At 55.3% G+C, this 27,602-nt stretch overlaps 1 protein-coding gene across 1 annotated transcript in view; it reads right to left on the bottom strand.

The window, feature by feature from the left end:
* ZFAT (zinc finger and AT-hook domain containing) overlaps positions 1–27,602 on the bottom strand; it is a 193,224-nt gene that overhangs the window by 50,974 nt on the left and 114,648 nt on the right. The window contains 5 exon segments of the mRNA XM_048508580.1: positions 4,184–4,357; positions 10,335–10,484; positions 18,266–18,353; positions 18,443–18,521; positions 19,610–19,787. Coding sequence (XP_048364537.1) covers positions 4,184–4,357; positions 10,335–10,484; positions 18,266–18,353; positions 18,443–18,521; positions 19,610–19,787 — 669 coding nt within the window.

Below are 27,602 nucleotides of genomic sequence, written 5' to 3'. Positions count from 1 at the left end.
GGGGAACGGCTCTGAAGTCCCTTTAATTTGTTGACTGCTCAAGTGATTAATTGCAGATTGAAGGGTCCTGAAAGAGAGTCACCACCTCTGGCAAGATCGGGATCATCTTATCTCTTTTTCAGTCCACCATTTCAATGACCGCAGTGTTTCCTCTGGACTTAAGGTACTGAAAGTGGGGCAGAATGACAGAGACACCTTGGAATGAAATCTACTGCATCTTGGTATCGGATTCTTAGGATATAAATCATGAGGGTACAAATCATGACAAGAATTGTTTATGTAAGAAGCTGGGCCAGCTACTTATGCTCTGTCTCAGAAAAAGGTGTTAGTACAGTCAGTTGAGGTTTGGCGACGAGGAAATCGTATGCTCCCGCATTCAAATATAGCCCTGAACAAATATGAGAATTATCATTCATTTTTACACACTGCCTTTGCCAAAGCCATTATTTTGTGCATCACTGAACAGCTGTCAGGGATTTCCTTAAAATGGAACACATGTTGCGAAAGAAGGAGGAGGAGGAGGAGGAGGAGGAGGAGGAGGAGTTTGGATTTATACCCCGCCTTTCTCTCCTGTAAGGAGACTCAAGTCAGCTTACAAACACCTTTCCCTTCCTCTTCCCACAAGAGACACCTTGGGAGGTAGGTGGGGCTGAGAGAGTTCTGTGAGAACTGTGACTAGCCCAAGGTCACCCACCAGGAATGCAGGTGTGTGGAAACACATCTGGTTCACCAGATAAGCCTCTGCCACTCAGGTGGAGGAGTGGGAAATCAAACCCGGTTCTCCAGATTAGAATCCACCTGCTCTTAAACACTACACCATCCTGGTTCTCAGCGTGAACTATGCTAACTTTTCAGGAAAAAAAAGGGGGGGGGGGAAGAGTTTGTTCCTTAAAGTTATTTTTGAAATCTGGGAACAGCAAATAAAGAATGTGACATATCTATATAATAACAGTGGAGAATGGCCTTGCTGTTTAAAATATCTGTTATCTAACTAAAAGCAGGGGACAGGGGAAAGGCTGGAAATTTCACTGGAGATTATGAATGGCAAGAAGCCCAAAACAGCTGGATTCTGTGCTGCCCTGCCAATTCTGGGTGAACATCCAGATGGCCCAGCTGGAGCATACAGATGCTGATCTTGCAGCGATGAGGCATCAATAACACAGAAACAACTGGCAGGCCTCTCAAGGGGGACAGAGTTCTGTTCACCTGGATAAAACTTGGGTCTAATCTAATCAGGACACCGTACCAAAACAAGGTAAGAAAACATCCCAAGCTTTTTTAAGCACACGTATTTTGCGTTAAGGATATTTGGAAACCTTGAATCGGGAAAGAAAGACAAAGGGAAATGCTGAAACGGCAAACGTAAGGTATCAAAAGCAAATGATTTACTTAACGGGTTTAGACCTCCTTCCCATATGCAGAACTTCTAAGGCAGAGAGCAACCCAAAGCTGAAAACCCTGCATCACAGTAAAACAGAGCTTGAAGAAGAAGAAGAAGAAGAAGAAGAAGAAGAAGAAGAAGAAGAAGAGTTTGGATTTATATCCCCCCTTTCTCTCCTGCAGGAGACTCAAAGGGGCTTACAATCTCCTTGCCCTTCCTCCCTCACAACAAACACCCTGTGAGGTAGGTGGGGCTGAGAGAGCTCCGAGAAGCTGTGACTAGCCCAAGGTCACCCAGCTGGCGTGTGTGGGAGTGCCTAGGCTAATGTGAATTCCCCAGATAAGCCTCCACAGCTCAAGCGGCAGAGCGGGGAATCAAACCTGGTTCCTCCAGATTAGAATGCACTTGCCCTTAACCACTATGCCGCTGCTGCTCCAGTGAATTTCAAAAGAATTTCAAAGCATCAGCCAATAAATAGCAAATAAATGCAGAAAATGACATCAATGAGAGGACGCCAGCAGCCAAGGCAAATGCACAAGTACTTAACTCCACCTAAATCATGGTCATTTGGGCATCCATCAATTTTTTTTTCTAGAAAGGGTGTTTCAGAGGCAGGAAGCCATCACGGGGAAAGCCCCGTCCGTGGGAGCCACCTACTTCACTTCCAAAGATAGATCCGCTCAGATCAGGGTAAAAGAGCTTAATATAGGTTCATCTGGGAGGAGAGCTCCATGTTGATACATAAATTCTAGACTCCTTTGGTAGCCAAAGTTCAGAAAAAGCCCTTTGAGTTGCACCTGGAAACCAACTGATAGCCAGTTGAGATCTTTCAGAATATCCCAATTCTTTTTTTTTAATTTAAAAACAAACAAACTCACAATCACTGCTGTGCAGACAGGAGAAGGCAAGAGTCTGAAAAGAATTTAGAAGAAGAAGAAGAAGAAGAAGAAGAAGAAGAAGAAGAAGAAGAAGAAGAAGAAGAAGAAGAAGAAGAAGAAGAGTAGGAGTTTGGATTTATATCCCCCCTTTCTCTCCTGCAGGAGACTCAAAGGGGCTGACAATCTCCTTGCCCTTCCCCCCTCACAACAAACACCCTGTGAGGTAGGTGGGGCTGAGAGAGCTCCGAGAAGCTGTGACTAGCCCAAGGTCACCCAGCTGGCGTGTGTGGGAGCGCACAGGCTAATGTGAATTCCCCAGATAAGCCTCCACAGCTCAGGCGGCAGAGCGGGGAATCAAACCTGGTTCCTCCAGATCAGAGTGCACCTGCTCTTAACCTCCTACGCCACTGCTGTAGCCCAAACTGTCCTGTGATTTGCCCACTCCATGTGAGCCTTTGAAAACTGCTTGCAACTGGCAAGGAATCAGTTGGGTTTACTGCGCAAAATTGGGTTTATTCTGCAAATCTGCCCAAGTTCTCAGAACATTTCTACCTCGTGACCAGGCTTTGTTAGCAGTAGAATGGGGGCCATTAAAACAAACATAAGAGGAATCATGGGATCTGTTCCCTACCTCTCTACTCAGCCAAGTGGTGCAATCTGCAGCAGAAAGACCCGCCCACAGAAAGAAGAATGCTCTTCCATCACCTTTTGCAATGGAGGAAGGCATCTTGTGCTGGAGAAAAACATTGCCAAGGGGTCCCAACCTTTTTGATCCTATGAGCAACTTTGGTATTTTGAGACAGGGTGGTAAGCACTATCCCAAAACGGCTTCTGAAGGGGGACCCCAAAACAAAATGGCTTCCAAAGGAGGCGGGCCTAAAGCAAAATGGCTTCCTCAGGAGGCGGACCCCAAACCACTTGGCTTCCACAGGAGGCAGAGCTGAACACAATATTTACATCCTCGGTTTGAAAAGAAATGTGGGAGGGGAACAAAAAGAATTGGAGGGGAAAAAGAAATTGGGGAATAAAAAGCCTGAAGGGGGAATGGAATAAGGAAAGCCTTCATGATCTTTCAGTGGGTGTGGATGCTACTGTGCAGCTGTGAAAAACTCCATGACAAGCTGTGCCTCACAATGGCCTGCCCACCTTCTGAATATCTCCACAGAGACCAGGAGAAATGCTGAAAGGTACCACGACTGCTCACGGGCACCACTTCGGGAACCCTGTGCTTCACCATAATCTGTATAAAGTAGGACACGACCAGAGGTGGGATCCAGCCGGTTCTCACAGGTTCCCGAGAGTAAGTTACTAATTATTTGTGTGTGCCGAGAGGGGGTTACTAATTGGTGATTTTGCCACGTGATTTTTGCCTTCGTTACGCCCCTCCTCTCAGCAGTAGCGCGCAGAACTGGAAGCAGTCTAGCAGGAGGTGCACCGGCGTGGCAGCGGCATGCCTGGCGCTCAAGCAAGCATTTGTTTCCCGCCCAAGGACCGGCACAGCGGCTGCGTCCTTGCCACAGCCCCGCCCAGGAATGCCCTGCCCCCGGAATGCCCGGCCACGCCCCCATCGTGCCCCGCCCAGCCCCATTGGCGCTACGCCACAGTTTGAATCCCACCACCATGGGAACCTGTTACTAAAATTTTTGGATCCCACCACTGGACACGACCACTGGTGGGATTCAGCTGGTCCGCACCACTTTGGCAGAACCTGTTGTTAAAATGGTGCTTGTAAACAACCAGTATTTGAATCCCACCACTGGACACGACCCATTACACTTCACTTTGTGGCACGCCACCACCAGAAGTGGTGCCAGGTGGCCTCATCACATAGTGACCCCCATCTGAACAGGTGCCACGCAAACTCACTGGCCGTATGGTTCCTCGGAGCTAGGAAGCATTCAGTGCCCAGACTCAAATGACTCACCGTCTGCGGTGTGGAGGAGTTTGTGGCTCTTCAGGGTGCCTTTCGATTTGAACTTCTTGCCGCACATGTCGCACAGGTGCGTCTTCTCGGTGCTGTGCCGGTTCATGTGAGCTTTCAGGTTGCTCTTGCTGCGAGTGGCATATTCGCAAACGGAGCACTTAAACGGCTTGACGCCTACAAGAGACAATGGTGGCAGATAAAATGTTTTGTGAACCCAAGAAGCAGCCTTTTTCAATCCAATCCCTACCATGTGGAGTTTAGGCGGGGGGGGGGGGGGGCTGTTTGATGTTGAGCTTGGCTAGGGGTGGAGCTTGGGGGTAGGGGTGGAGCCAACAGTGTAAAATTAGAGCCAGTCAACCTGACTACTCAGTTTGATCTTTGGCTCAAAGGGGGCCAAGCGTATGCTCCAGCATTCAATCACAGCCCCTTCACAAGGTGGGGGGCTGCTACAGTAAAGAGAAGAGTTCCTGGGATTGCTTGATATGTTGCAATCCTGCCTGTGAAACCATGCTCTGATGTGGAAGGGTAAGGGCAGGAAGAGATATTTTTAAGCTTATTGTATGTGTACATCCAATTGTGTGACTGCAGGAGTACCTTGATGTGTACTTGGAGTACCTTGGATTCAAACATGCAGTAAAGGGACTTATAAATGATGCACCACTGTGTCTTAATTTCAGCTACGATGCTCATAGAGAGTCTGCATGGTGTACATAAGAACATAAGAACGAGCCTGCTGGATCAGACCAGAGTCCATCTAGTCCAGCACTCTGCTACTCGCAGTGGCCCACCAGGTGCCTTTGGGAGCTCACATGCAGGATGTGACAGCAATGGCCTTCTGCTGCTGCTGCTGCTCCCGAGCACCTGGTCTGCTAAGGCATTTGCAATCTGAGATCAAGGAGGATCACGATTGGTAGCCATAGATTGACTTCTCCTCCCTAAATTTGTCCAAGCCCCTTTTAAAGCTATCCAGGTTAGTGGCCATGACCACCTCCTGTGGCAGAGGCATATTCCAAACACCAATCACACGTTGCGTGAAGAAGTGTTTCCTTTTATTAGTCCTAATTCTTCCCCCCAGCGCTTTCAACGGATGCCCCCCAGGTTCTAGTATTGTGAGAAAGAGAGAAAAATTTATCTCTGTCAACATTTTCTACCTCATGCATAATTTTATAGACTTCAATCGTATCCCCCCTCAGACGTCTCCTCTCCAAACTAAAGAGTCCCAAACGCTGCAGCCTCTCCTCATAAGGAAGGTGCTCCAGTCCCTCAATCATCCTCGTTGCCCTTCTCTGCACTTTTTCTATCTCTTCGATATCCTTTTTGAGATGTGGCGACCAGAACTGAACACAGTGTAGTGGTTAAAGCGTGAGACTAGGACCCGGGAAACCCATGTTTGGATCTTTGATTTGCCACAGAACCTTGCTAGGTGACTTTGGTCCAGTCATAGGCCCTTAGCCTCAACCCTGTCAGTGATTTGGATGGGAGACTTCCGAGGAATTCCATGTGACACAGAGGCAGTCATGGGTAAACCACCTTTGAACATCGCCTGTCTTGAAAACACCATGGGGTTGCCGTAAATCAGCTGTGACTTGATAGCAAAAAAACCCCACCAGGTTGCTTGCAGGATTCAGCGCTTAAAATTAAAGGGTTCCTGAAGCATCTTGTGTTTCCTGCTCGATTCTCTGTTCTCCCTGACACTAATACTCAGGCGGCCACCCGTATTGCGATCAATTTGCTTGACCCTCCCCATCTTTCTCTCCCCCCCCTTTTGATCTCTCCAAAAAGTCTCTGAATCCCTCAACAGTACAAGCTGCAGAAGCACAGTCCATCAAGCAAATTCGACCTGCCAGTTTCCTTGAAGAATCAGAACGGTTCCAGGTGTTGAGTTCGCATGATACGGATGTTTCGGTTTGGTTAACATCTAAAAAGCGCAACCGGATGAATGGCAGCATTTTTAAAACATTTCGCGCCGAGGGATTTCAGAGATCTGTGAACATCCTGGATTGCAAGCCTCGGGCTTTCTTTAGACGGATGTAATGATTTCACTTATCCTGTGCACGGGGAGGGACGTTAACTGGGCTGGCTGTGAGTTTTTCATTCATAAACAAAAGGGATTCAAAATATTAATTGCTGAATAACTCAGGACTCGTCTGCTGAGGCAGAAAACCATCAAGAAGACTTTATCTAGTTCAAGGCTGCGACTGATCAACAGAAACTTTGGGTGAACTCCTAAAATAAGATGCAGCAGGAGACTTCTAAAAGCTGATGTGCCAATTCTCAGTCTTTATAGTGTTAAAGCAAAGAAGTAAAAAAAAACCCCGCCCACCTTGCTTGTTATTTATTGTGTCAGTTTACAGACACCTTGAACAAGGCGTGTAACAAATAGAAGTGGAAAATAAAGTACCAGACCATAATGTGCGCTAGCTAAATTGGTTTTAATACAAGAGTGTAAGTTGTGTTTGCCAAAGGCATTTATCTCTTTTCTTTCTTTCTTTCTTTCTTTCTTTCTTTCTTTCTTTCTTTCTTTCTTTCTTTCTTTCTTTCTTTCTTTCTTTCTTTCTTTCTTTCTTTCTTTCTTTCTTTCTTTCTTTCTTTCTTTCTTCTTTTCTTTCTTTTCTTCTTTCTTTTCTTCTTTTCTTTCTTTCTTTCTTCTTCTTCTTCTCTTTCTCTTCTTCTCTTCTTCTTCTTCTTCTTTCTCTTTCTTTCTTTCTTTCCTTCTTTCCTTTCTCTTCTCTTCTTCTTCTTCTTCTTCTTTCTTTTCTCTTTTCTTTCTTTCTTTCTTTCTTTCTGGATTGATTGATTGATTGATTGATTGATTGATTGATTGATTGATTGATTGTTCCACTTATATATCAGCCCTTTTCCCTCCGAGAGGGGCTCAGGTGTGGTTTTTACAAACAATAAAGCAGACAAGTGGAAAAAACAAAAATACCATAAAAAAGTTAGAAGTTAAAATGCAGCGCTCAATTATCATAAAACCAATTAAAAATATAGGATGGCATCCTGGCTATTAAAACTCCTCTTAAGAGGGGGAACAGTGGGCCTTAGATTTGTGCCTCGGGCACACATATCAGCAGCGCTGGTCTCCCCAAAGGCCCGGTGGAATAATCCCCAGTCTGTGCAGGCCCTGTGGAACTCATTAAGGTCCCGCAGGGCCCGGACAGCTGGAGGGAGAGCATTCCACCAGGCAGGGGCCAGGGCCATAAAAGCCCTGGCCCTAGTGGAGGCCAGCCAGCGATCATAGAGGGGGGCATGGGATCGACTAGCAATTGGCCTCTGCTGAACACAGAGACCGACGTGGGACATATGGGGCCAGATGGTCTCATAGGTACGAGGGTCCCAGACAGCGTAAGGCCTTAAAGGTTAACACCAATACCTTGAAGACGATCCGGAACTCAACTGAAAGACTTATACCAAGTCTTTCTCTACAAGGGGGTCCCAAAGTGGCTTTACATTGTTCTCCTGTCTGCCATTTTACACTCACAACAACCCTGAAAGGAAGGCTAGTCTGAGTATGTGTGATTGGCTCAAGCTCATTTTTCCAGCTTTCTTGGCTGAGCAGAGATTCAAACTTGGGTTTCCCAGTTCAACACTCTAACCCGCCACGTCACACTCTCAGCTTATTAAAACCAATTTAGTTCATGCTGTGATGGAACACATGCTTTGAAGTGAACCTAATCGACTGAAAATTGATTACAGGATAGAACGTGAGTCTAAAGAGGTGCCTGGAGTGGGTTACACATATTTTAAGACGGCTGCAAAATTGCTTGCCGTGCAAGGAGGAAATTACTCTGGGAAGAGTAGGTTGCAACTACTTTAATGCAAAGGTCCCAGAAGCGGACTGCAAGGTTAGGCAGCGAGTTTCATACTTGCAAGAATCTTCCCTGGATCTAAAACCAAAGATACACCTTTGGCTGGCATCCCAAACACTTCTGTGTATCAGTCAGTGCACGTCGTTGGGTCGAGAAATCCACAGAAGTTCACCTGTGTCTAAACCAGGCCTGAGATTAGAAGGCTAAGAAGCTTGCATGTCACAAGCCCAGAAGAAGCAGAAGCTCTCTGGAAGCTCTCAAGAGAATTCAGTGACTGGGGGGCAAAAATCAGAGCTTGTGTCCCACCCTGATGTTTGCAGGTGCTGGAATTTTCACTAATCTCCAAATCCTATGGGAGATTCCCCATCTAAGTTATTCCTGGAGGGTCCCTGCCCTGAGGAGCGATATTTCAGGATACATTTTGGGTTGCTGCACAGGGGAGGAAACGGTGAAATATGTCTTCCGCTTCAGAAATCGAGGAGGAAATTGAAGCCCAGAATGGCTAGCTGCTAGCTTTCCAACAAAAAGAGATGATGGCGCAACCCCCATGCTCAGAATGGGTTGACCCAGAAAGGGGTGGAGACTCAAAGCAGCAGAAGGCTGCAGAGCTCATAGTATTGAGACAAGGCTACCAGACTCGGACCTTGGTTGTATAACCCCTTAACACCTTGTTAAGGTAACTGCAATGTTGTTGGGAACTAGTGGGAAGGTAGTTGTTTATTTTTGCTATGTTGTAAATGTTGGAGTTTATTGTTTCAGGGTTTCTTTTTATGTTTGTAATGGGTGAGAGTTCTCCTGGAAACCTTCATCATGTTGAATCCTGTTCATCAAGCCCTTGGAGTCTCTGAGTGGTGAGCCAACCCAACGGTAAAAAGCAAAGAAGAATTGACTTGGCAGTATCGTAGGTGAGACTGTAAATATAAGGCGACTCGGTGAAAATGCAACCCGGGAACAGGACCTTTTGAAGTGTGGGATGTTAAAATGTTGATGTTATCTTATATATATAAAGTAAGCAAAACAGTGATCTTTCGGTTAGTCACGCCTCTAACGCTTCGAAAACGGCCGGACCGGATCGCTTCTCCAAATTTTCACTATGACGCTTCCTCCCTGGTTGCGGGCAGGAAATCGGACCTCTTCCTAAATCGCCGAAAAGTCCGGGAGCTACCTGAGCCAGGTAAAAAACGCTCTTTTTTCCTGGCTACGCACCAGGCCATGAAAGCTGCCTCTGTTTAACTGTCACCCTTAGAATGTTTGTGCAGCCTGTCTGTCTGGGCCTGAGGGCTTGGTATGAGGGCTTAGGATGTCTCGCAAGCAGATGGGCAGAGATTTGTTAAGCAGTGAAAACAGTAAATAGGCAATACTGTTAGGGTAATAATGCTTGTGGAAGTGGAAACAACATACACACTTTGCTACTGCAGGAGATGTCAGGTGGGGCCCCCCTCACACGCAGGTAATCTCTTCTCACTCTCTGTGCTCCTCAAGCACCACTGCTACCACACAATAATACACACTCCAGCCTCATCCTCACACACATCAGCCACTTCTGGCCCTCCCTCACATCCCAACCACCACTTCTACTCCACTTCCTCAAACCCATATTCGCCAGCTACTAGCCTTCTCTTTTACTAAAAGCAAGCTGGAGTTTGGCCTTTTTTCTTCTAAGAAAAATCCACGGGTGTGGGGTGAAACCAACACTCACCGCTCTCCCGCCCTTTTTTTTTTTTTCTTTTGCACATGGCTCCTTTTTTAAGAACCCAGGGAGTTGGGCTTCCTCGATCTGAGCTACCGGCCTCACCACCCTGCCTCTGCTGCCTGACTGGGATAGCCTCCTTGCCCCAGTTTTGCCTTACCCGTAGCCAGTGACCAGGTGCGTGGTCAACCAGCCCCCATGGACAGCCGGGATTCCCACTTCCTGAGACAGTTCCATTGTGGAATGGAAATGGGTTACCTTTTATACTAAAAAAACAAGACAGCACCATATAACGATGTGAATTGAAAAGGGGAAGAGGGATTCCATTTGACCACCCCAAAAGGCTATGCTGGGGATCATTGGACCTGCATGGACATCTGTGTAGGTTAAGTGGATCTGCATGAGAGCGATAATGTTGCCACAGCAACGCGTGGCCGGGCCCCACTAGTATGTAATATGTTAAGAAAGTAACCCATTTTGTTTTTTTAAAAAATATGTTGTTGCAAACTCATTCCAAGTTCTGCCCCACAGAACCCACAGAGAGAGGTTACAACGGCACACCAGGAAGGAAATTGTGCCGGGAGCTGGACTGTGCCAGTAAACAACTGTGGTTTTCAAAGGCAGGGGAGAGCCAGCTAAGCCGTGCAATTACCTTCGTGGGCCCAAATATGACGCTGCAGGTCTGACCCGTTCTTCATGAAATAAAAATTGCAATAGGGGCACTTCACCGCCCGCTTTCCGATCAGCCCTTTCAGCTGAACCCTCCTGCCGACGATCTCGGAGATGGTGTTCATTGAAACCTCTGGAGGAAAAAAGGGAATACGCGGTAAAAAAAAATTAGCGCCCTAGCTTTCAGAGAGCACGTGCCAAGAATGAATAAAATATACTTATTCAAATAGCTTCCTGTCATTCCACCTTTCTGTGCCCCTTCCTGCTGATGGAAGCTTTAACCGTCCGTACCAACTCATTAATTTATGGCGACTTCCGAGAGCTAATGCCATGCTTTGTGCATCCTCGGACAGGCCGCACTCTCCTGTTTTATGGACAATTTAGTGTCTGGTTCCTCTTCTGGGGCAGAAACCCATCTTCTGACAGGAAGAAATTCTCAGGCGGCCAATACCTAACAGGGTAGAGCTTGGCTAACCAAATATTTATGTGTTTCAATACTCTTTGCGAAGCACATAACATTTGCTTAAGGTTTCACCCGGGAGTTTCGGAGGAATCCGACCCAGCTAAGCAGACAGCTTGCTAACAACTGCAAAAGGCCTCTGAATCCAGATGTGACGGTGTCAGCGCTCGAAATAATGAGGCGATTGGGCTGCACGGCTCCATTTCAAAACGTGCGTATATAAAAAATACGGTAGCATCGCATCAAAGATGCTCGAGTCGAATGGGTTTTATATGAGGGATTTGGCATAAGACGTACAAAGATCAGCGCCAGGGGTTTCGGGGATTGAGAGAGGAGACTGGTGGGGGAAATATGGACTGTCAGAGTGGGGCACGAGGGATGCAACATCTGCTCTTGCGACTGGCAGACAGCGTGAAGCCTTCGGATTGGGCAAATGCTTGGCTCGAACGCTAACAGCTTGAACAAGGCTACCAAAAAAAAGGCCACAGTGTGTACAAACAGAAAGAAAAGAGGGACTGAGAGTGTTTTCTGCTGCTCCAGAGACTAGGACACGGAGTAATGGATTCAAACTAAGAGAAAAGAGATTCCACCTAAACATTAGGAAGAACTATCTGATCGTCAGCGCTGTTCGACAGTGGCATGCGCTGCCTCGGAGGGTGGTGAAGTCTCCTTCTTTGGAGGTTTTTAAACAGAGATTGGATGGCCATCTGTCAGGAGTGCTTTGATTATGGGCTCCTGCATGGCAGAGGGTTGGAATGGATGGCCCTTGTGGACCCTTCCAACTCTATGATTCTAAAAAATTTTAAATACAACTAAAAAGCAACTGTAATGGATGGAGTACAACAGCTAATGGGGTAAAAAAAAAACCTAAAGACAATATTACAAAATGAGGAAAATGATTATTTTTTATTTTATTTGATACCCAGCCCTCCCCAGCCTAAGCTGGGCTCAGCCATTGCGGCTGTGGTGAGCAGAAGAAGAAGAAGAAGAAGAAGAAGAAGAGGAGGAGGAGGAGGAGGAGGAGGAGGAGGAGTTGTTTGGATTTCTATCCCCCCTTTCTCTCCTGCAGGAGACTCAAAGGGGCTTACAATCTCCTTGCCCTTCCTCCCTCACAACAAACACCCTGTGAGGTCGGTGGGGCTGGGAGAGCTCAGAAGAACTGCGACTAGCCCAAGGTCACCCAGCTGGTGTGTGTGGGAGTGTACAGGTTAATCTGAATTCCCCAGATAAGCCTCCACAGCTCAGGTGGCAGAGCTGGGAATCAAACCCGGTTCCTCCAGATTAGATACATGAGCTCTTAACCTCCTACCCCACTGCTGCTCCTGGAGAAGAGGCAAAGAGTGGTTGCAGGCAAGGTGCCATGCTTAGCAGAGAAGTTTTGCAGGGAGCTGCAATGATTGGCTCCGAGCCGAAAAGGCGGGAGGAGCAGTAGCATAAAAGGCGCCACACCCTGAGCTCGGCCTTCTTGGCTGCTGAGACTCAGGAGTGGCGTGACCCACCCACCCTAGTTTTCTCTGGTATGGTTGTTTGGTCAAATGTTATGCTTTGCTATATTTTGTCGCAGCCCGGCGGGTTGACATCGGGAGTTGCAACATCTGGGGGAGAAGCCGAGCCAGGCAGCTGGTCTTCTCCATGGTTGTGCCCTGCAAAGGGCTGGGGGGTGTGGCGGGCCGGTAGGCAAGCCAGTAGGCTTAGCTGGTGCCTGACACCCCAGCAAAAGAGGGGAGTACGGCGGGCCGGTAGGCAAGGCGGTAGACTTAGCCGGTGCCCGCTTCCCCGAGCAGCAGGAAGGGTTGAAGCCAGAGGTTCACCCCTGGAGCTCCCAGCTTCCTGCAGGAGGCCCCAATGGAGATTGGGGAATGCTTGATGTTGCGACCCGTTTGCTGCCCAGCTTCTGTGTACATAGTTATTTGAGCTGCGGCTCAATCCATTTCCAAGCCTGTCGTTGTAATGTGTTATTTGCCGGAGAAGGGTCTCACCATCTTCACGCAATCCAGAATTCAACAGGCAACCAGTGCAGGAGGCAGGAAACAGACTGGAGTTCAAGGGGAGGTTCCGTCCACCAGGAAGGGGGAAAAAGTCATTTCCTGCCTCCCCAGGGGGACAATGGGAACCACCCATAAGATGTCCTCCAGTGCAGGAGAGAACAGGTCTTATTGTGCTCCTGCACTGGAGTTCCAGTGAGTACACTTGCTGCTGCATTCTTGACTAGCTGCAGTTTCCAGGGCTGTCTCAAGGGCAGGCCAGAGTAGATCGAGTTACAGTAATCTAGCCTGGAGGAGACTGTCACGTGGATCACTGTGGCAAGGTCAGTGTTGGACAGAGAGGGGACCAAATAAAACACCCGTGTGCTAAATATCAATTTTAAACAAAGATTCTCTCAAGAAGCACGCGAGTAACAATTAACATGCACAAAATGCATCTCCACAGAAAATCCATCTCTAGCCCATCAAAAGCACAGGCAAGACAGGCGTCAAGTATATTGTCAGGTTTCAAAATGCATCTTCATCAGAAGCACGCAGAGTGGAAGGTAATCAAACAAATTCTCAAGCGGTCAATTTCCATTCCGGCATAATAAGCAGAACGCAGCGCAGGGAAGTCCTGGCTGTTTCCCAGATAATCAAAGTTTAACACTTTAAGAGTCTCTTCAAGCTTTAACACTGGCCAGATTCAATCTAATGCCTTCTATGCTGCTCTACGGCAGATATCAACAAATTGATAAACAGAGGAGGCTATGTCCATGCAATATGGGTCAGGTGGAGACACTCGATCATACCCTCTTTCATTGTGTAAGGTTTGCAAAAATCAGAATGTCACAATCCGCACTTATCCCATTTCCCTGCATAAATAACAATCTAACTGATGCTCTGGAGATACCTGTGCTGTTGAGCGGCATGGATCCCACAGTGTGTGGGAATGTAGCAGAATTTCTGCTAACAATAATAGACGTAAGTCTAGATGAATACCAACCAATGTCTATGTATTATGACCACATATAGCCAGCAGTAATTTTTCTAGCTTCTGTCAGTATCCGATGACGTTTAAGTGAGTTAACTTAGCTGAAGGAATGTCCTATAGTTACAGAAGGACCATGTATATATTTTAGTATTTAGTATTTTAGTACCAGTGTCTATAATTGTGAGCAATAATGGGCAAATTTTGTATGCTGATTTTGTATGTTTATTTTATGCCAATAAAGGCTTATTAAAAAAGAGTCTCTTCATTTCCCATTACGTGACTGAAAAATAACTTTTGTTACTTCCTGTAACTAACCGCTTGAACAAGACCACATTTTAGATTCTTGTTCGTTCCTACCAGCAGTGTTGACAGACACTAGCTTAGGTGACTAGACAAGGGGGCAAGACAGTCACAGAAGAAGAAGAGTTTGGATTTCTACCCCGCCATCTTTCTCTCCCGTAAGTAGACTCAAGGTGGCTTACAAGCTCCTTTCCCTTCCTCTCCCCACAACAAACACCTGGTGAGGTAGGTGGGGCTGAGAGAGTTTGTAGAGAACTGTGACTAGCCCAAGGTCACCCAGCAGGCATGTAGGAGTGCGGAAACACATCTGGTTTACCAGGTAAGCCTCTGCCACTCAAGTGGAGGAGTGGAGAATCAAACCCGGTTCTCCAAATTAGAATCCGCCTGCTCTTAACCACACCACGCTGGCTCTGCCCATGGCATGGTTCCCAATCTGGGGTACGTGCACCCCCAGGGGGTACAAGCCAGAGCATTTGGGAGTATGTTAAAAATCTACGTAATGGGTTTGCTAATATGGGGGTACAATTGTAGGGAAATGGCTTGCCAAGGGGTACGCAAGTTAAAAAAAAAGGTTGAGAACCACTGGTCTGTGGCAATTGTTCATGACTACAAAGAGCCTACATAAGAACATAAGAACAAGCCAGCTGGATCAGAGTCCATCTAGTCCAGCTCTCTGCTACTCGCAGTGGCCCACCAGGTGCCTTTGGGAGCTCACGTGCAGGAGATGAAAGCAATGGCCTTCTGCGGCTGCTGCTCCTGAGCACCTGGTCTGCTAAGGCATTTGCAATCTCAGATCAAGGAGGATCAAGATTGGTAGAGATCGACTTCTCCTCCATAAATCTGTCCAAGCCCCTTTTAAAGCTATCCAGGTTAGTGGCCATCACCACCTCCTGTGGCAGCATATTCCAAACACCAATCACACGTTGCGTGAAGAAGTGTTTCCTTTTATTAGTCTTCATTCTTCCCCCCAGCATTTTCAATGTGTGCCCCCTGGTTCTAGCATTGTGGGAAAGAGAGAAAAATGTCTCTCTGTCAACATTTTCTACCCCATGCATAATTTTATAGACTTCAATCCTATCCCCCCTCAGACGTCTCCTCTCCAAACTAAAGAGTCCCAAACGCTGCAGCCTCTCCTCGTAAGGAAGGTGCTCCAGTCCCTCAATCATCCTCGTAATCCTCGTGTTGAATACAAGTTGTCTGAACAACAAAAGATGGGAGGGGGCTTCAGTTCCTGGTAAATGGGCTTCCCAAAAGCACATGCGCAGTCCTTGTGGGAAACAGACCATTGGGACAAACAGCGTTGGAGGGCTTCGAAGTTCCAAGATGGCCAGAGGAATGCCACTTTCTGCTTTCAGACTTTGGTTTCACTTAACCTCGGGGTTTACAGTGGAGAATTCAGAGCTAGTGTGGTCCAGCGGGCGGAGTGTCAGACTGTGGCCTGAGAGACCTGGGTTCAATGCCCCTCTCTGTCAAGAAGATTGCCCGGTGAGCCTGAGTCAGCCATTCTCAGGCTAACCTGGCTTGCCAGTGGATCGTGATGGTAGAAACAGAAGGAACAGCCGTGACTTACCGTGGCTGCCATTGCTGATGGGGAATGGGACAGCCTCTACGGTGCTGCCTCCCCCCCCCCCCCGACCCGCCTTGCGAGCTCTTCTGGGATCGCAAGGCTTCGGCTTGCCAGCAATGCGGGGTCTGGGAGGTCGTGGGCGCCAGGCAGTGACGCTTGGCGCCTTGTCGTCAGCTTGCGCCCCTGGCAGCAAAGAGTCTTCAGGAAGTGGCGACCGCCCATCTGGAATCTCACAGCTGCTCCAGTGTGCACTATAATTTTTCACCAGCAGGTGTGCTGAGAAAAATTTAGGTGTCTGGGGGACAGCTTTTTTGGCAGCCCAGTACACATATCATGAGATCAGACACCCATCCTGCGCCTTATGCTTTTGTTTACCTTGAACCAATTTTGTTAATAAATGTTTTATTCCACACACAAATGTTTGTTGTATTAAAAGTTCTTTAAATAGCAGGAGGGCATTAGCTCCTTCCCTCAGGCAGCAAAGGGAATGCCTGATCTTCTTGGAGGAAGGTGGAAGAAATGCCTGAGCTTCTTGTAAGAAAGGTGGAAGAAAAATATACTGGCTTGATCGGTTGGATACAGCCACCAATGACCTGGTTGCTTCTCTCAAAGGTGGACTTCCAATAATCACAGACAGCCAAGTTTATTTTTTCGTATACACACCCACATTCTTCCTGCCCCTTTCTCCCAGGGTAGGTGGCCATGACCAGAGGATGCCCCCCCCCCCCGGGTGGGTAAATCGCAACCAGATATGGGCTCCCTCCCCCTCCTTCCAGCAGTGCGGGTGGGTTTTGACCACATGACGGATCCTCTCCCCGCTCCCTACCCTTCCTCCCAGGCTGGGTGGATCTTGGCCAGATGACAGGCTCCCTTCCCTTTCCCCCTCTCCCGCCCAGGGTGGGTAGGCCACAACCGGATGTCTCTTACTGGCCTGCTGCTCTCGTTCCTCTTCTACTTTGATTACCATCCACAAAGGGTGGGGGACCGCTTTGGAGACAGCCTGACCCCAGCCACTTAACGCCAGTGTAAGGAGTGTGAATGCTGATATTGAGGCACTTATGCTGGAGCAAGAGCACGGCGGAGCAACACTCAGGCACATCGGAGCAACTTTTGGTGCCCAAAGCCGCATGCCTTCCTCAGTTGTTATACAAACATTATGGTAGCTTTATACCTGACAACCATTTTAAAGTGCTAACTTATTCCTATTTTATTACTTTTAACTGTGTTTTTTTTTAATATACTATACCAGTACACTAAACCAAATTGGTTCATTATTATTTGGCACAGAATTAAATTTTTTAAATATCAAATATGATACATAAAATAAATGTAAAACTTCTTATAAAAGATAGGAATCTTCTCCAATCTAACTGATACACACTGTCTAATATTTAGGCATGGTAGGATAAAGATTGTATTATTTTGCTTTTAACTTGCTAAACAGATCTATTTATATTGCAATTTTATATTAGATTGTATTTTTACATTGCTGTGTAGGGGTATTTACTGTCATTTGCTCTGGCTATTTCTTTAAAAAAAAATCTGAAGTGATCTGAATCCCTTGAAGTCAACCATCAAGTTATGTGGACTGTTTTCTTGCCATTGAACTATATTTGAGACTGCAGACTGTGTCTGTGTAAATCTTGATCTATCTATGCCTATTCAAGTTTAATAAAGATAAAGAAAAGATCTGGATATAAACATATTAAGTATAATTATCTGAAAATGCAAAACCTTTTCTCAAGTGTTGTCTTGTAGAAAAAAAAAATGTGGGTTATCATGTCTGGATCTGCCAACCAGATCAGCAAAATCTATTTGACAGCTGGAAGGGATGATGCCGTCTCCTTCTTGAGGAAGTCAGCAGTTTTAAGCCATGACTAGTGATCCCATGGTGCACATCTGTAGAGATAAGATGTGACCCTCCTGACCGGTTGTACATATGTTTATAAGGTGGCAAAGTGCTAGCAGTTATGTGTGCTTCGGTTCACCTGTTGCTGCACCGCACTCCGTCAGACGGTCCTGTGATTTGTAAGCAAGTGGAATAAAGCCCTTCTGTGAAGTGAATACGCTTGAGTTCCTGTGTCTCCGATATTCTGACAGCCGTTTCCGACACTACCACGACCGCTGCCGGTTGAATCCTTAACATATCATTAAAGATAAGCTCCACAGGTCAGCGAGTAAGTTATATGTAAAATAGTACTTGATTGGTGTAAATATATGTACTTTATGAAACTAATATAAGAAATGGAACCTTTAAGAAATATAAATCATAGTTGGAAGTTTTCGTTTATGTATAAATTTTCTCAAAGCAAGGATTGAAATATATAGAAGATTCTATGTTTGATGAACTATGTTAGCAACAGAATGCAACAGCTGCAATAAGCAATTTTTAAACACTTGTGTATTAAGTGTATGAATAAAGCATTTATATTTTTTAAAAAAGAATCCTTAACATACCATTGGCCCAGACATAATCTGATAACTAAAACTGCCTGTGTTTCCAGTTTTGACATCACGAGTATACCTATTGCAGCCACAGTCTGCTACTTAACTACTTAACCCAGGCCAACGCCCCCTCTATTATATCACATTGAAATTTTTTTTTTACAGACTGTGCGTCTTATCTTACCTGGGTGGTTTGTCTTTATGTGTGATTTTATAAGTCGGTCTTCGGAAAACGATTTCTCGCACACAGGGCAGGAATAACTCTTTTTGTCCTTTGCAGGAAAAAAGTAAAGATTATATTATCAGTTCACTGAGCTGACTACGGAACTCATTACATGCTGAATAATATATGGCTCCCAACAAGGTGATAACCGGAAGGCTGGGATGCGAAGTACAGCTGGCGGTATGAAAAGCCGGCACGGTTATTGTGATGAGACACACTGGAGAAAAACGTGGAAATTAAGCTTCATCGCCACATTGTTCAATGTGGAATAATATATGGCCTTGACTTAAGTTCTCAAAGGCTAGGGTGGGTAGCAAAATCACACAGAAAGTAGGCGTAATTTACCCCACGTTAGACCCAGTTCAGAAACCAAAACAATCTACAAGTCCCATATAACAGTGGTGGTGAACCTTTGGCACTCCAGATGTTATGGACTACAATTCCCATCAGCCCCTGCCAGCCCCTGGGAGGGGCTGATGGGAATTGTAGTCCATAACATCTGGAGTGCCAAAGGTTCGCCACCATGGCTATATAACGTAGCACAGTGATGGCGAACCTATGGCACGGGTGCCAAAGGTGGCACTCAAAGCCCTCTCTGTGGGCACGTGCACACAGAGTTCATCATGTGGGGAATGGAAAATCACACCCACACACATCTAGACTGACCTGGGCCACTGAGCACAACATGTGCGCACTGCGGTGAGCAGGGAGGACTCGGCTGGTGGGCCTGGTGCCTGTTTACCGGGTGGCTGCTGCCTGGGTGTGTGTGGGGGGGGGGGGCGCAGAGGAGGCAGAGATGCTAGAGAGGCACAGAGCAGTGCGCGTGGGACTTGCTGGAGGCTAGAGCAGGCTGGCCCCTGCTCGAGTGGGTGGGGCGGAGGAAGAGGGAGCCAACCGTTTTTTTCTAAACTAAAACCTCAGCATTCAGGTTAAATTGCCGGGTTGGCACTTTGTGATAAATAAGTGAGGTTTGGATTGCAATTTGGGCACTCGGTCTCAAAAAGGTTTGCCATCACTGACGTAGCAGGATAAAGGGGAAGAAAGGACTATTCAACTGCAGCCCATGGGGAAGGGGGTCAACGCTCCTCTCCATTAAAAAAAATTATCTGTAACTAGAATAGGAGGAATTTGAATTAGATAACCATTATAACTATACTCTGTTTCACTGAAAGATTAAAGCACAATTGTATATTCATCCACCACATGCTGGACCTTCTTTGTCGTAGAATGCTCCACTTGGGTCCTAGTGCCCACCTAGTTCTGCTTCCCTCCCCTGCCCATTCACCTTTTGCCATCCCTCCTTACCCTTTAAGAGGCTGTGCATGGGGCGTTGCCCAGATCTGCTGCATTGTGAGTCTGGCTGTGGGTGAATTTGGCTGTTTGCAGCTGCCTGTGAGCCCCCTCTCATCCTCCTGCTCCCCCCACCAGTCAAGCCTCACTGCCGCCTCCAGCCTCGTCTCCCTTCGGTGGGTTTCTGCTCCCCCTGCCCACCAAACCATGTTTAAATACGCACAGAATAATGGTTTTGACAAAGGCAACGCTTAAAAATGAATGATAGTTCTCATATTCATTCAGGACTATTTTCTAATGTGGAAGCGTACTACTTCCTCTCCTGCCACACCACAACTAACTGCACTTTAATCTTTTAGTGGAACAGAGTAGTCACCAATGGCTCCACTAAGGCAGCGGTGGCAAACCTATGGCACTCCAGATGTTCATGGATTAGAATCCCAATTGGTAGTCACCAATGGCCCAGCTAAGGCCAATTGGCCATGCTGGCAGGGGCGGATGGGGATTGTAGTTCATGAACATCTGGAGTGCCATAGGTTCGCCACCATGGCTCTAAGGCATAGGTGTCAAACTCAGGCCATCCAGATGTTCATGGACTATAATTCCCACCAGCCAAACTCACGTCCTCCAGATGTTAATGAACTACGATTCCCATCAGCCCATGTCAGCAGGGCCAATTGGCCATGCTAGCAAGGGCTGCTGGGAATGGTAGCCCATGAACATCTGGAGGACCTGAGTTTGACACCTATACTCTAAGGCACAGGTGTCAAACTCGCGCCCCTCCAGATGTTATGGACTACAGTTCCCATTACCCCCTGCCAGCATCATGCTGGCAGAGGATGATGGGAACTGTAGTCCGTAACATCTGGAGGCCGCGAGTTTGACACCTGTGCTCTAAGGGTTCCTTACAGCTGCACAGAAGCATGCTCTCACTGGGCAGAACTGAACTACAAGTAAAAACTCCCCCTGCTGGGTGTCGGCCCAACCTGCGTGGGGCCAATAAGGCCCTGCGCAGCCTTACGGCTTACAGGGAACATTACCAGGAGTTGAAACTTGCATAGCATGCAGCCTCTAGGCTCCTGGCTGAAGCTCCTAGCCGTGACCATATAACACCTATCCTGAAAGAACTTTGTTGGCTGCCTGTTGAGTACTGGATTGTCTTCGAAGTCTCGGTGTTAACCTTTAAGGCCATTAGTGGTCTTGGACCTGCATATCTGTGGGAAAGCCTCTCCTCCTATTGCCCTTCTGGTCCGCGGAGGGGAACTTGTCGGTGGTTCTGGGCCCCAGGGATTTTTGGCTGGCTACAACGTGGGTCAGGGCTTTCACGGCCCTGGCCGTAGCCTGATGGAACTCTCGCTTCGGCGACATCTGGGTCCTGCAGAGTCTGCCTCAGTTCTGCAGGGCCTGTAAAGCAGAGCTGTTCTGCCAGGCCTTTTCTTTTCTGCCGGTCCCGTCGGGCATCCCTTTCTCTAAAATCATTCCTGGTCCTCATCTGGATATGGCGTACGCATTTGTTTTTATGTCCCCATGCAGGTTTCTTTGTTGAAGCAGCGGATTTACTCGGAGTAGACCACCTTGCAGGACGCAATGCAGACAAGAACTGACAGACACACAGTCACCAGTGCAGTTCTATTTATTGCTGTCTACTGACAAAGTTCTTCGCCAGACCACAGGTGTTTTCAGGCACACATCACTCTGCTGTCTGTGCTAACTATATACAAATGTGGTACCAATCAGGTGCCCTCACCTTATCAGGTTTTGCACACGGTACATGTTGTGCACTCAGTCCTCATTTTGCACACGGCACCTGCTAGAAGGAGGGTCCAGCTGTCATTTAGATTTTGCTCATCTAAACACATGTTCTGACATTCTTTTCATGCAATCTTTTTGTAATCTGGTTGTGGTGGGCTTTCCGGGCTGTGTGGCCGTGATCTGGTGGATCTTGTTCCTAACGTTTCGCCTGCATCTGTGGCTGGCATCTTCAGAGGTGCATCACAGAGGGAAGTCTGTTAAGCATTGTGTCCAGCCTTCGACGATACATTTTTGGAATCTGTTTTTAAGTTCATGCTATTTAACATGTTTATTTGTATATTATTTATGGTATTGATTGTTTTATATGCTTTTATTGTGAACCGTCCTGAGTCCTGTGGGAGATTGGCGGGATATAAGTGCAATCAATCAATCAATCAATCAATCAATCAATCAATCACTCAATCAATCACTCAATCAATCATGCCTAATCTAACCAATATATCAATGAGACAACAGAGCTAAAACCTACTTTCAGATATCCTAAATTTCTCCTTACAGGAAGCTGCAATTGTTTGTGTTTATTTTATTTTATTTTATTTTAAGGAACACATAAAATGCAAACTTCCTCCTACACACTGAGGTGATAATTAAACATGGTCACCTCATTCTGCCAGAGACGTAGATGCAACCACGGTTGTTTGTTGTATTGCTGGCAGTGGGAAGTATGGACCTGGGACTGGCACATTTCACAGGAACTTTTTTAATCTAACACCAATACGTACACGCTTTTGGATATTTTGTGAACTACCAGTGAGCTTTGTAAGATTCAGGTTATCACCTGATGTTTTGTTTGAGGCTAGCTCCACCGCAAACCCAATAGGGCCCAATAAACAAAAGCCGTGTCAACAACAAAGGAAAGATTTCTCCTAACGTAAGTATACCGTCGTTGCACGCCAAATGCAAGAAACAATTATAAACCAGAGTTAATTTCGCTCTAAAAGAACAAAACGCTTCAATACGGAGAGCTTCGAAAGTCCTTGTTAAGGTAAATCACAAGTTAAAGTCCACAGTAAATTCCAAAAGCAAAATTTTAAAAAGCTTTTCAGTATTGAAATCAAAATCTTTTAAAGCTCTTCAATATGGAGTTTACAGTTGATGTATGTTGTATAACCGTGGTGGCGAACCTTTGGCACTCCAGATGTTATGGACTACAATTCCCATCAGCCCCCCCCCCCCCCCACCCCCCCCCCCCCCCACCCCCCCCCCCCCCCACCCCCCCCCCCCCCCACCCCCCCCCCCCCCCACCCCCCCCCCCCCCCACCCCCCCCCCCCCCCACCCCCCCCCCCCCCCACCCCCCCCCCCCCCCACCCCCCCCCCCCCCCACCCCCCCCCCCCCCCACCCCCCCCCCCCCCCACCCCCCCCCCCCCCCACCCCCCCCCCCCCCCACCCCCCCCCCCCCCCACCCCCCCCCCCCCCCACCCCCCCCCCCCCCCACCCCCCCCCCCCCCCACCCCCCCCCCCCCCCACCCCCCCCCCCCCCCACCCCCCCCCCCCCCCACCCCCCCCCCCCCCCACCCCCCCCCCCCCCCACCCCCCCCCCCCCCCACCCCCCCCCCCCCCCACCCCCCCCCCCCCCCACCCCCCCCCCCCCCCACCCCCCCCCCCCCCCACCCCCCCCCCCCCCCACCCCCCCCCCCCCCCACCCCCCCCCCCCCCCACCCCCCCCCCCCCCCACCCCCCCCCCCCCCCACCCCCCCCCCCCCCCACCCCCCCCCCCCCCCACCCCCCCCCCCCCCCACCCCCCCCCCCCCCCACCCCCCCCCCCCCCCACCCCCCCCCCCCCCCACCCCCCCCCCCCCCCACCCCCCCCCCCCCCCACCCCCCCCCCCCCCCACCCCCCCCCCCCCCCACCCCCCCCCCCCCCCACCCCCCCCCCCCCCCACCCCCCCCCCCCCCCACCCCCCCCCCCCCCCACCCCCCCCCCCCCCCACCCCCCCCCCCCCCCACCCCCCCCCCCCCCCACCCCCCCCCCCCCCCACCCCCCCCCCCCCCCACCCCCCCCCCCCCCCACCCCCCCCCCCCCCCACCCCCCCCCCCCCCCACCCCCCCCCCCCCCCACCCCCCCCCCCCCCCACCCCCCCCCCCCCCCACCCCCCCCCCCCCCCACCCCCCCCCCCCCCCACCCCCCCCCCCCCCCACCCCCCCCCCCCCCCACCCCCCCCCCCCCCCACCCCCCCCCCCCCCCACCCCCCCCCCCCCCCACCCCCCCCCCCCCCCACCCCCCCCCCCCCCCACCCCCCCCCCCCCCCACCCCCCCCCCCCCCCACCCCCCCCCCCCCCCACCCCCCCCCCCCCCCACCCCCCCCCCCCCCCACCCCCCCCCCCCCCCACCCCCCCCCCCCCCCACCCCCCCCCCCCCCCACCCCCCCCCCCCCCCACCCCCCCCCCCCCCCACCCCCCCCCCCCCCCACCCCCCCCCCCCCCCACCCCCCCCCCCCCCCACCCCCCCCCCCCCCCACCCCCCCCCCCCCCCACCCCCCCCCCCCCCCACCCCCCCCCCCCCCCACCCCCCCCCCCCCCCACCCCCCCCCCCCCCCACCCCCCCCCCCCCCCACCCCCCCCCCCCCCCACCCCCCCCCCCCCCCACCCCCCCCCCCCCCCACCCCCCCCCCCCCCCACCCCCCCCCCCCCCCACCCCCCCCCCCCCCCACCCCCCCCCCCCCCCACCCCCCCCCCCCCCCACCCCCCCCCCCCCCCACCCCCCCCCCCCCCCACCCCCCCCCCCCCCCACCCCCCCCCCCCCCCACCCCCCCCCCCCCCCACCCCCCCCCCCCCCCACCCCCCCCCCCCCCCACCCCCCCCCCCCCCCACCCCCCCCCCCCCCCACCCCCCCCCCCCCCCACCCCCCCCCCCCCCCACCCCCCCCCCCCCCCACCCCCCCCCCCCCCCACCCCCCCCCCCCCCCACCCCCCCCCCCCCCCACCCCCCCCCCCCCCCACCCCCCCCCCCCCCCACCCCCCCCCCCCCCCACCCCCCCCCCCCCCCACCCCCCCCCCCCCCCACCCCCCCCCCCCCCCACCCCCCCCCCCCCCCACCCCCCCCCCCCCCCACCCCCCCCCCCCCCCACCCCCCCCCCCCCCCACCCCCCCCCCCCCCCACCCCCCCCCCCCCCCACCCCCCCCCCCCCCCACCCCCCCCCCCCCCCACCCCCCCCCCCCCCCACCCCCCCCCCCCCCCACCCCCCCCCCCCCCCACCCCCCCCCCCCCCCACCCCCCCCCCCCCCCACCCCCCCCCCCCCCCACCCCCCCCCCCCCCCACCCCCCCCCCCCCCCACCCCCCCCCCCCCCCACCCCCCCCCCCCCCCACCCCCCCCCCCCCCCACCCCCCCCCCCCCCCACCCCCCCCCCCCCCCACCCCCCCCCCCCCCCACCCCCCCCCCCCCCCACCCCCCCCCCCCCCCACCCCCCCCCCCCCCCACCCCCCCCCCCCCCCACCCCCCCCCCCCCCCACCCCCCCCCCCCCCCACCCCCCCCCCCCCCCACCCCCCCCCCCCCCCACCCCCCCCCCCCCCCACCCCCCCCCCCCCCCACCCCCCCCCCCCCCCACCCCCCCCCCCCCCCACCCCCCCCCCCCCCCACCCCCCCCCCCCCCCACCCCCCCCCCCCCCCACCCCCCCCCCCCCCCACCCCCCCCCCCCCCCACCCCCCCCCCCCCCCACCCCCCCCCCCCCCCACCCCCCCCCCCCCCCACCCCCCCCCCCCCCCACCCCCCCCCCCCCCCACCCCCCCCCCCCCCCACCCCCCCCCCCCCCCACCCCCCCCCCCCCCCACCCCCCCCCCCCCCCACCCCCCCCCCCCCCCACCCCCCCCCCCCCCCACCCCCCCCCCCCCCCACCCCCCCCCCCCCCCACCCCCCCCCCCCCCCACCCCCCCCCCCCCCCACCCCCCCCCCCCCCCACCCCCCCCCCCCCCCACCCCCCCCCCCCCCCACCCCCCCCCCCCCCCACCCCCCCCCCCCCCCACCCCCCCCCCCCCCCACCCCCCCCCCCCCCCACCCCCCCCCCCCCCCACCCCCCCCCCCCCCCACCCCCCCCCCCCCCCACCCCCCCCCCCCCCCACCCCCCCCCCCCCCCACCCCCCCCCCCCCCCACCCCCCCCCCCCCCCACCCCCCCCCCCCCCCACCCCCCCCCCCCCCCACCCCCCCCCCCCCCCACCCCCCCCCCCCCCCACCCCCCCCCCCCCCCACCCCCCCCCCCCCCCACCCCCCCCCCCCCCCACCCCCCCCCCCCCCCACCCCCCCCCCCCCCCACCCCCCCCCCCCCCCACCCCCCCCCCCCCCCACCCCCCCCCCCCCCCACCCCCCCCCCCCCCCACCCCCCCCCCCCCCCACCCCCCCCCCCCCCCACCCCCCCCCCCCCCCACCCCCCCCCCCCCCCACCCCCCCCCCCCCCCACCCCCCCCCCCCCCCACCCCCCCCCCCCCCCACCCCCCCCCCCCCCCACCCCCCCCCCCCCCCACCCCCCCCCCCCCCCACCCCCCCCCCCCCCCACCCCCCCCCCCCCCCACCCCCCCCCCCCCCCACCCCCCCCCCCCCCCACCCCCCCCCCCCCCCACCCCCCCCCCCCCCCACCCCCCCCCCCCCCCACCCCCCCCCCCCCCCACCCCCCCCCCCCCCCACCCCCCCCCCCCCCCACCCCCCCCCCCCCCCACCCCCCCCCCCCCCCACCCCCCCCCCCCCCCACCCCCCCCCCCCCCCACCCCCCCCCCCCCCCACCCCCCCCCCCCCCCACCCCCCCCCCCCCCCACCCCCCCCCCCCCCCACCCCCCCCCCCCCCCACCCCCCCCCCCCCCCACCCCCCCCCCCCCCCACCCCCCCCCCCCCCCACCCCCCCCCCCCCCCACCCCCCCCCCCCCCCACCCCCCCCCCCCCCCACCCCCCCCCCCCCCCACCCCCCCCCCCCCCCACCCCCCCCCCCCCCCACCCCCCCCCCCCCCCACCCCCCCCCCCCCCCACCCCCCCCCCCCCCCACCCCCCCCCCCCCCCACCCCCCCCCCCCCCCACCCCCCCCCCCCCCCACCCCCCCCCCCCCCCACCCCCCCCCCCCCCCACCCCCCCCCCCCCCCACCCCCCCCCCCCCCCACCCCCCCCCCCCCCCACCCCCCCCCCCCCCCACCCCCCCCCCCCCCCACCCCCCCCCCCCCCCACCCCCCCCCCCCCCCACCCCCCCCCCCCCCCACCCCCCCCCCCCCCCACCCCCCCCCCCCCCCACCCCCCCCCCCCCCCACCCCCCCCCCCCCCCACCCCCCCCCCCCCCCACCCCCCCCCCCCCCCACCCCCCCCCCCCCCCACCCCCCCCCCCCCCCACCCCCCCCCCCCCCCACCCCCCCCCCCCCCCACCCCCCCCCCCCCCCACCCCCCCCCCCCCCCACCCCCCCCCCCCCCCACCCCCCCCCCCCCCCACCCCCCCCCCCCCCCACCCCCCCCCCCCCCCACCCCCCCCCCCCCCCACCCCCCCCCCCCCCCACCCCCCCCCCCCCCCACCCCCCCCCCCCCCCACCCCCCCCCCCCCCCACCCCCCCCCCCCCCCACCCCCCCCCCCCCCCACCCCCCCCCCCCCCCACCCCCCCCCCCCCCCACCCCCCCCCCCCCCCACCCCCCCCCCCCCCCACCCCCCCCCCCCCCCACCCCCCCCCCCCCCCACCCCCCCCCCCCCCCACCCCCCCCCCCCCCCACCCCCCCCCCCCCCCACCCCCCCCCCCCCCCACCCCCCCCCCCCCCCACCCCCCCCCCCCCCCACCCCCCCCCCCCCCCACCCCCCCCCCCCCCCACCCCCCCCCCCCCCCACCCCCCCCCCCCCCCACCCCCCCCCCCCCCCACCCCCCCCCCCCCCCACCCCCCCCCCCCCCCACCCCCCCCCCCCCCCACCCCCCCCCCCCCCCACCCCCCCCCCCCCCCACCCCCCCCCCCCCCCACCCCCCCCCCCCCCCACCCCCCCCCCCCCCCACCCCCCCCCCCCCCCACCCCCCCCCCCCCCCACCCCCCCCCCCCCCCACCCCCCCCCCCCCCCACCCCCCCCCCCCCCCACCCCCCCCCCCCCCCACCCCCCCCCCCCCCCACCCCCCCCCCCCCCCACCCCCCCCCCCCCCCACCCCCCCCCCCCCCCACCCCCCCCCCCCCCCACCCCCCCCCCCCCCCACCCCCCCCCCCCCCCACCCCCCCCCCCCCCCACCCCCCCCCCCCCCCACCCCCCCC

The sequence above is a fragment of the Sphaerodactylus townsendi genome, linkage group LG09 (assembly GCF_021028975.2).
Source record: "Sphaerodactylus townsendi isolate TG3544 linkage group LG09, MPM_Stown_v2.3, whole genome shotgun sequence".
Taxonomy (NCBI): domain Eukaryota; kingdom Metazoa; phylum Chordata; class Lepidosauria; order Squamata; family Sphaerodactylidae; genus Sphaerodactylus; species Sphaerodactylus townsendi.
The sequence above is the reverse complement of the archived record's forward strand: the minus strand, read 5'-3'. Positions and strand labels throughout refer to the sequence as shown.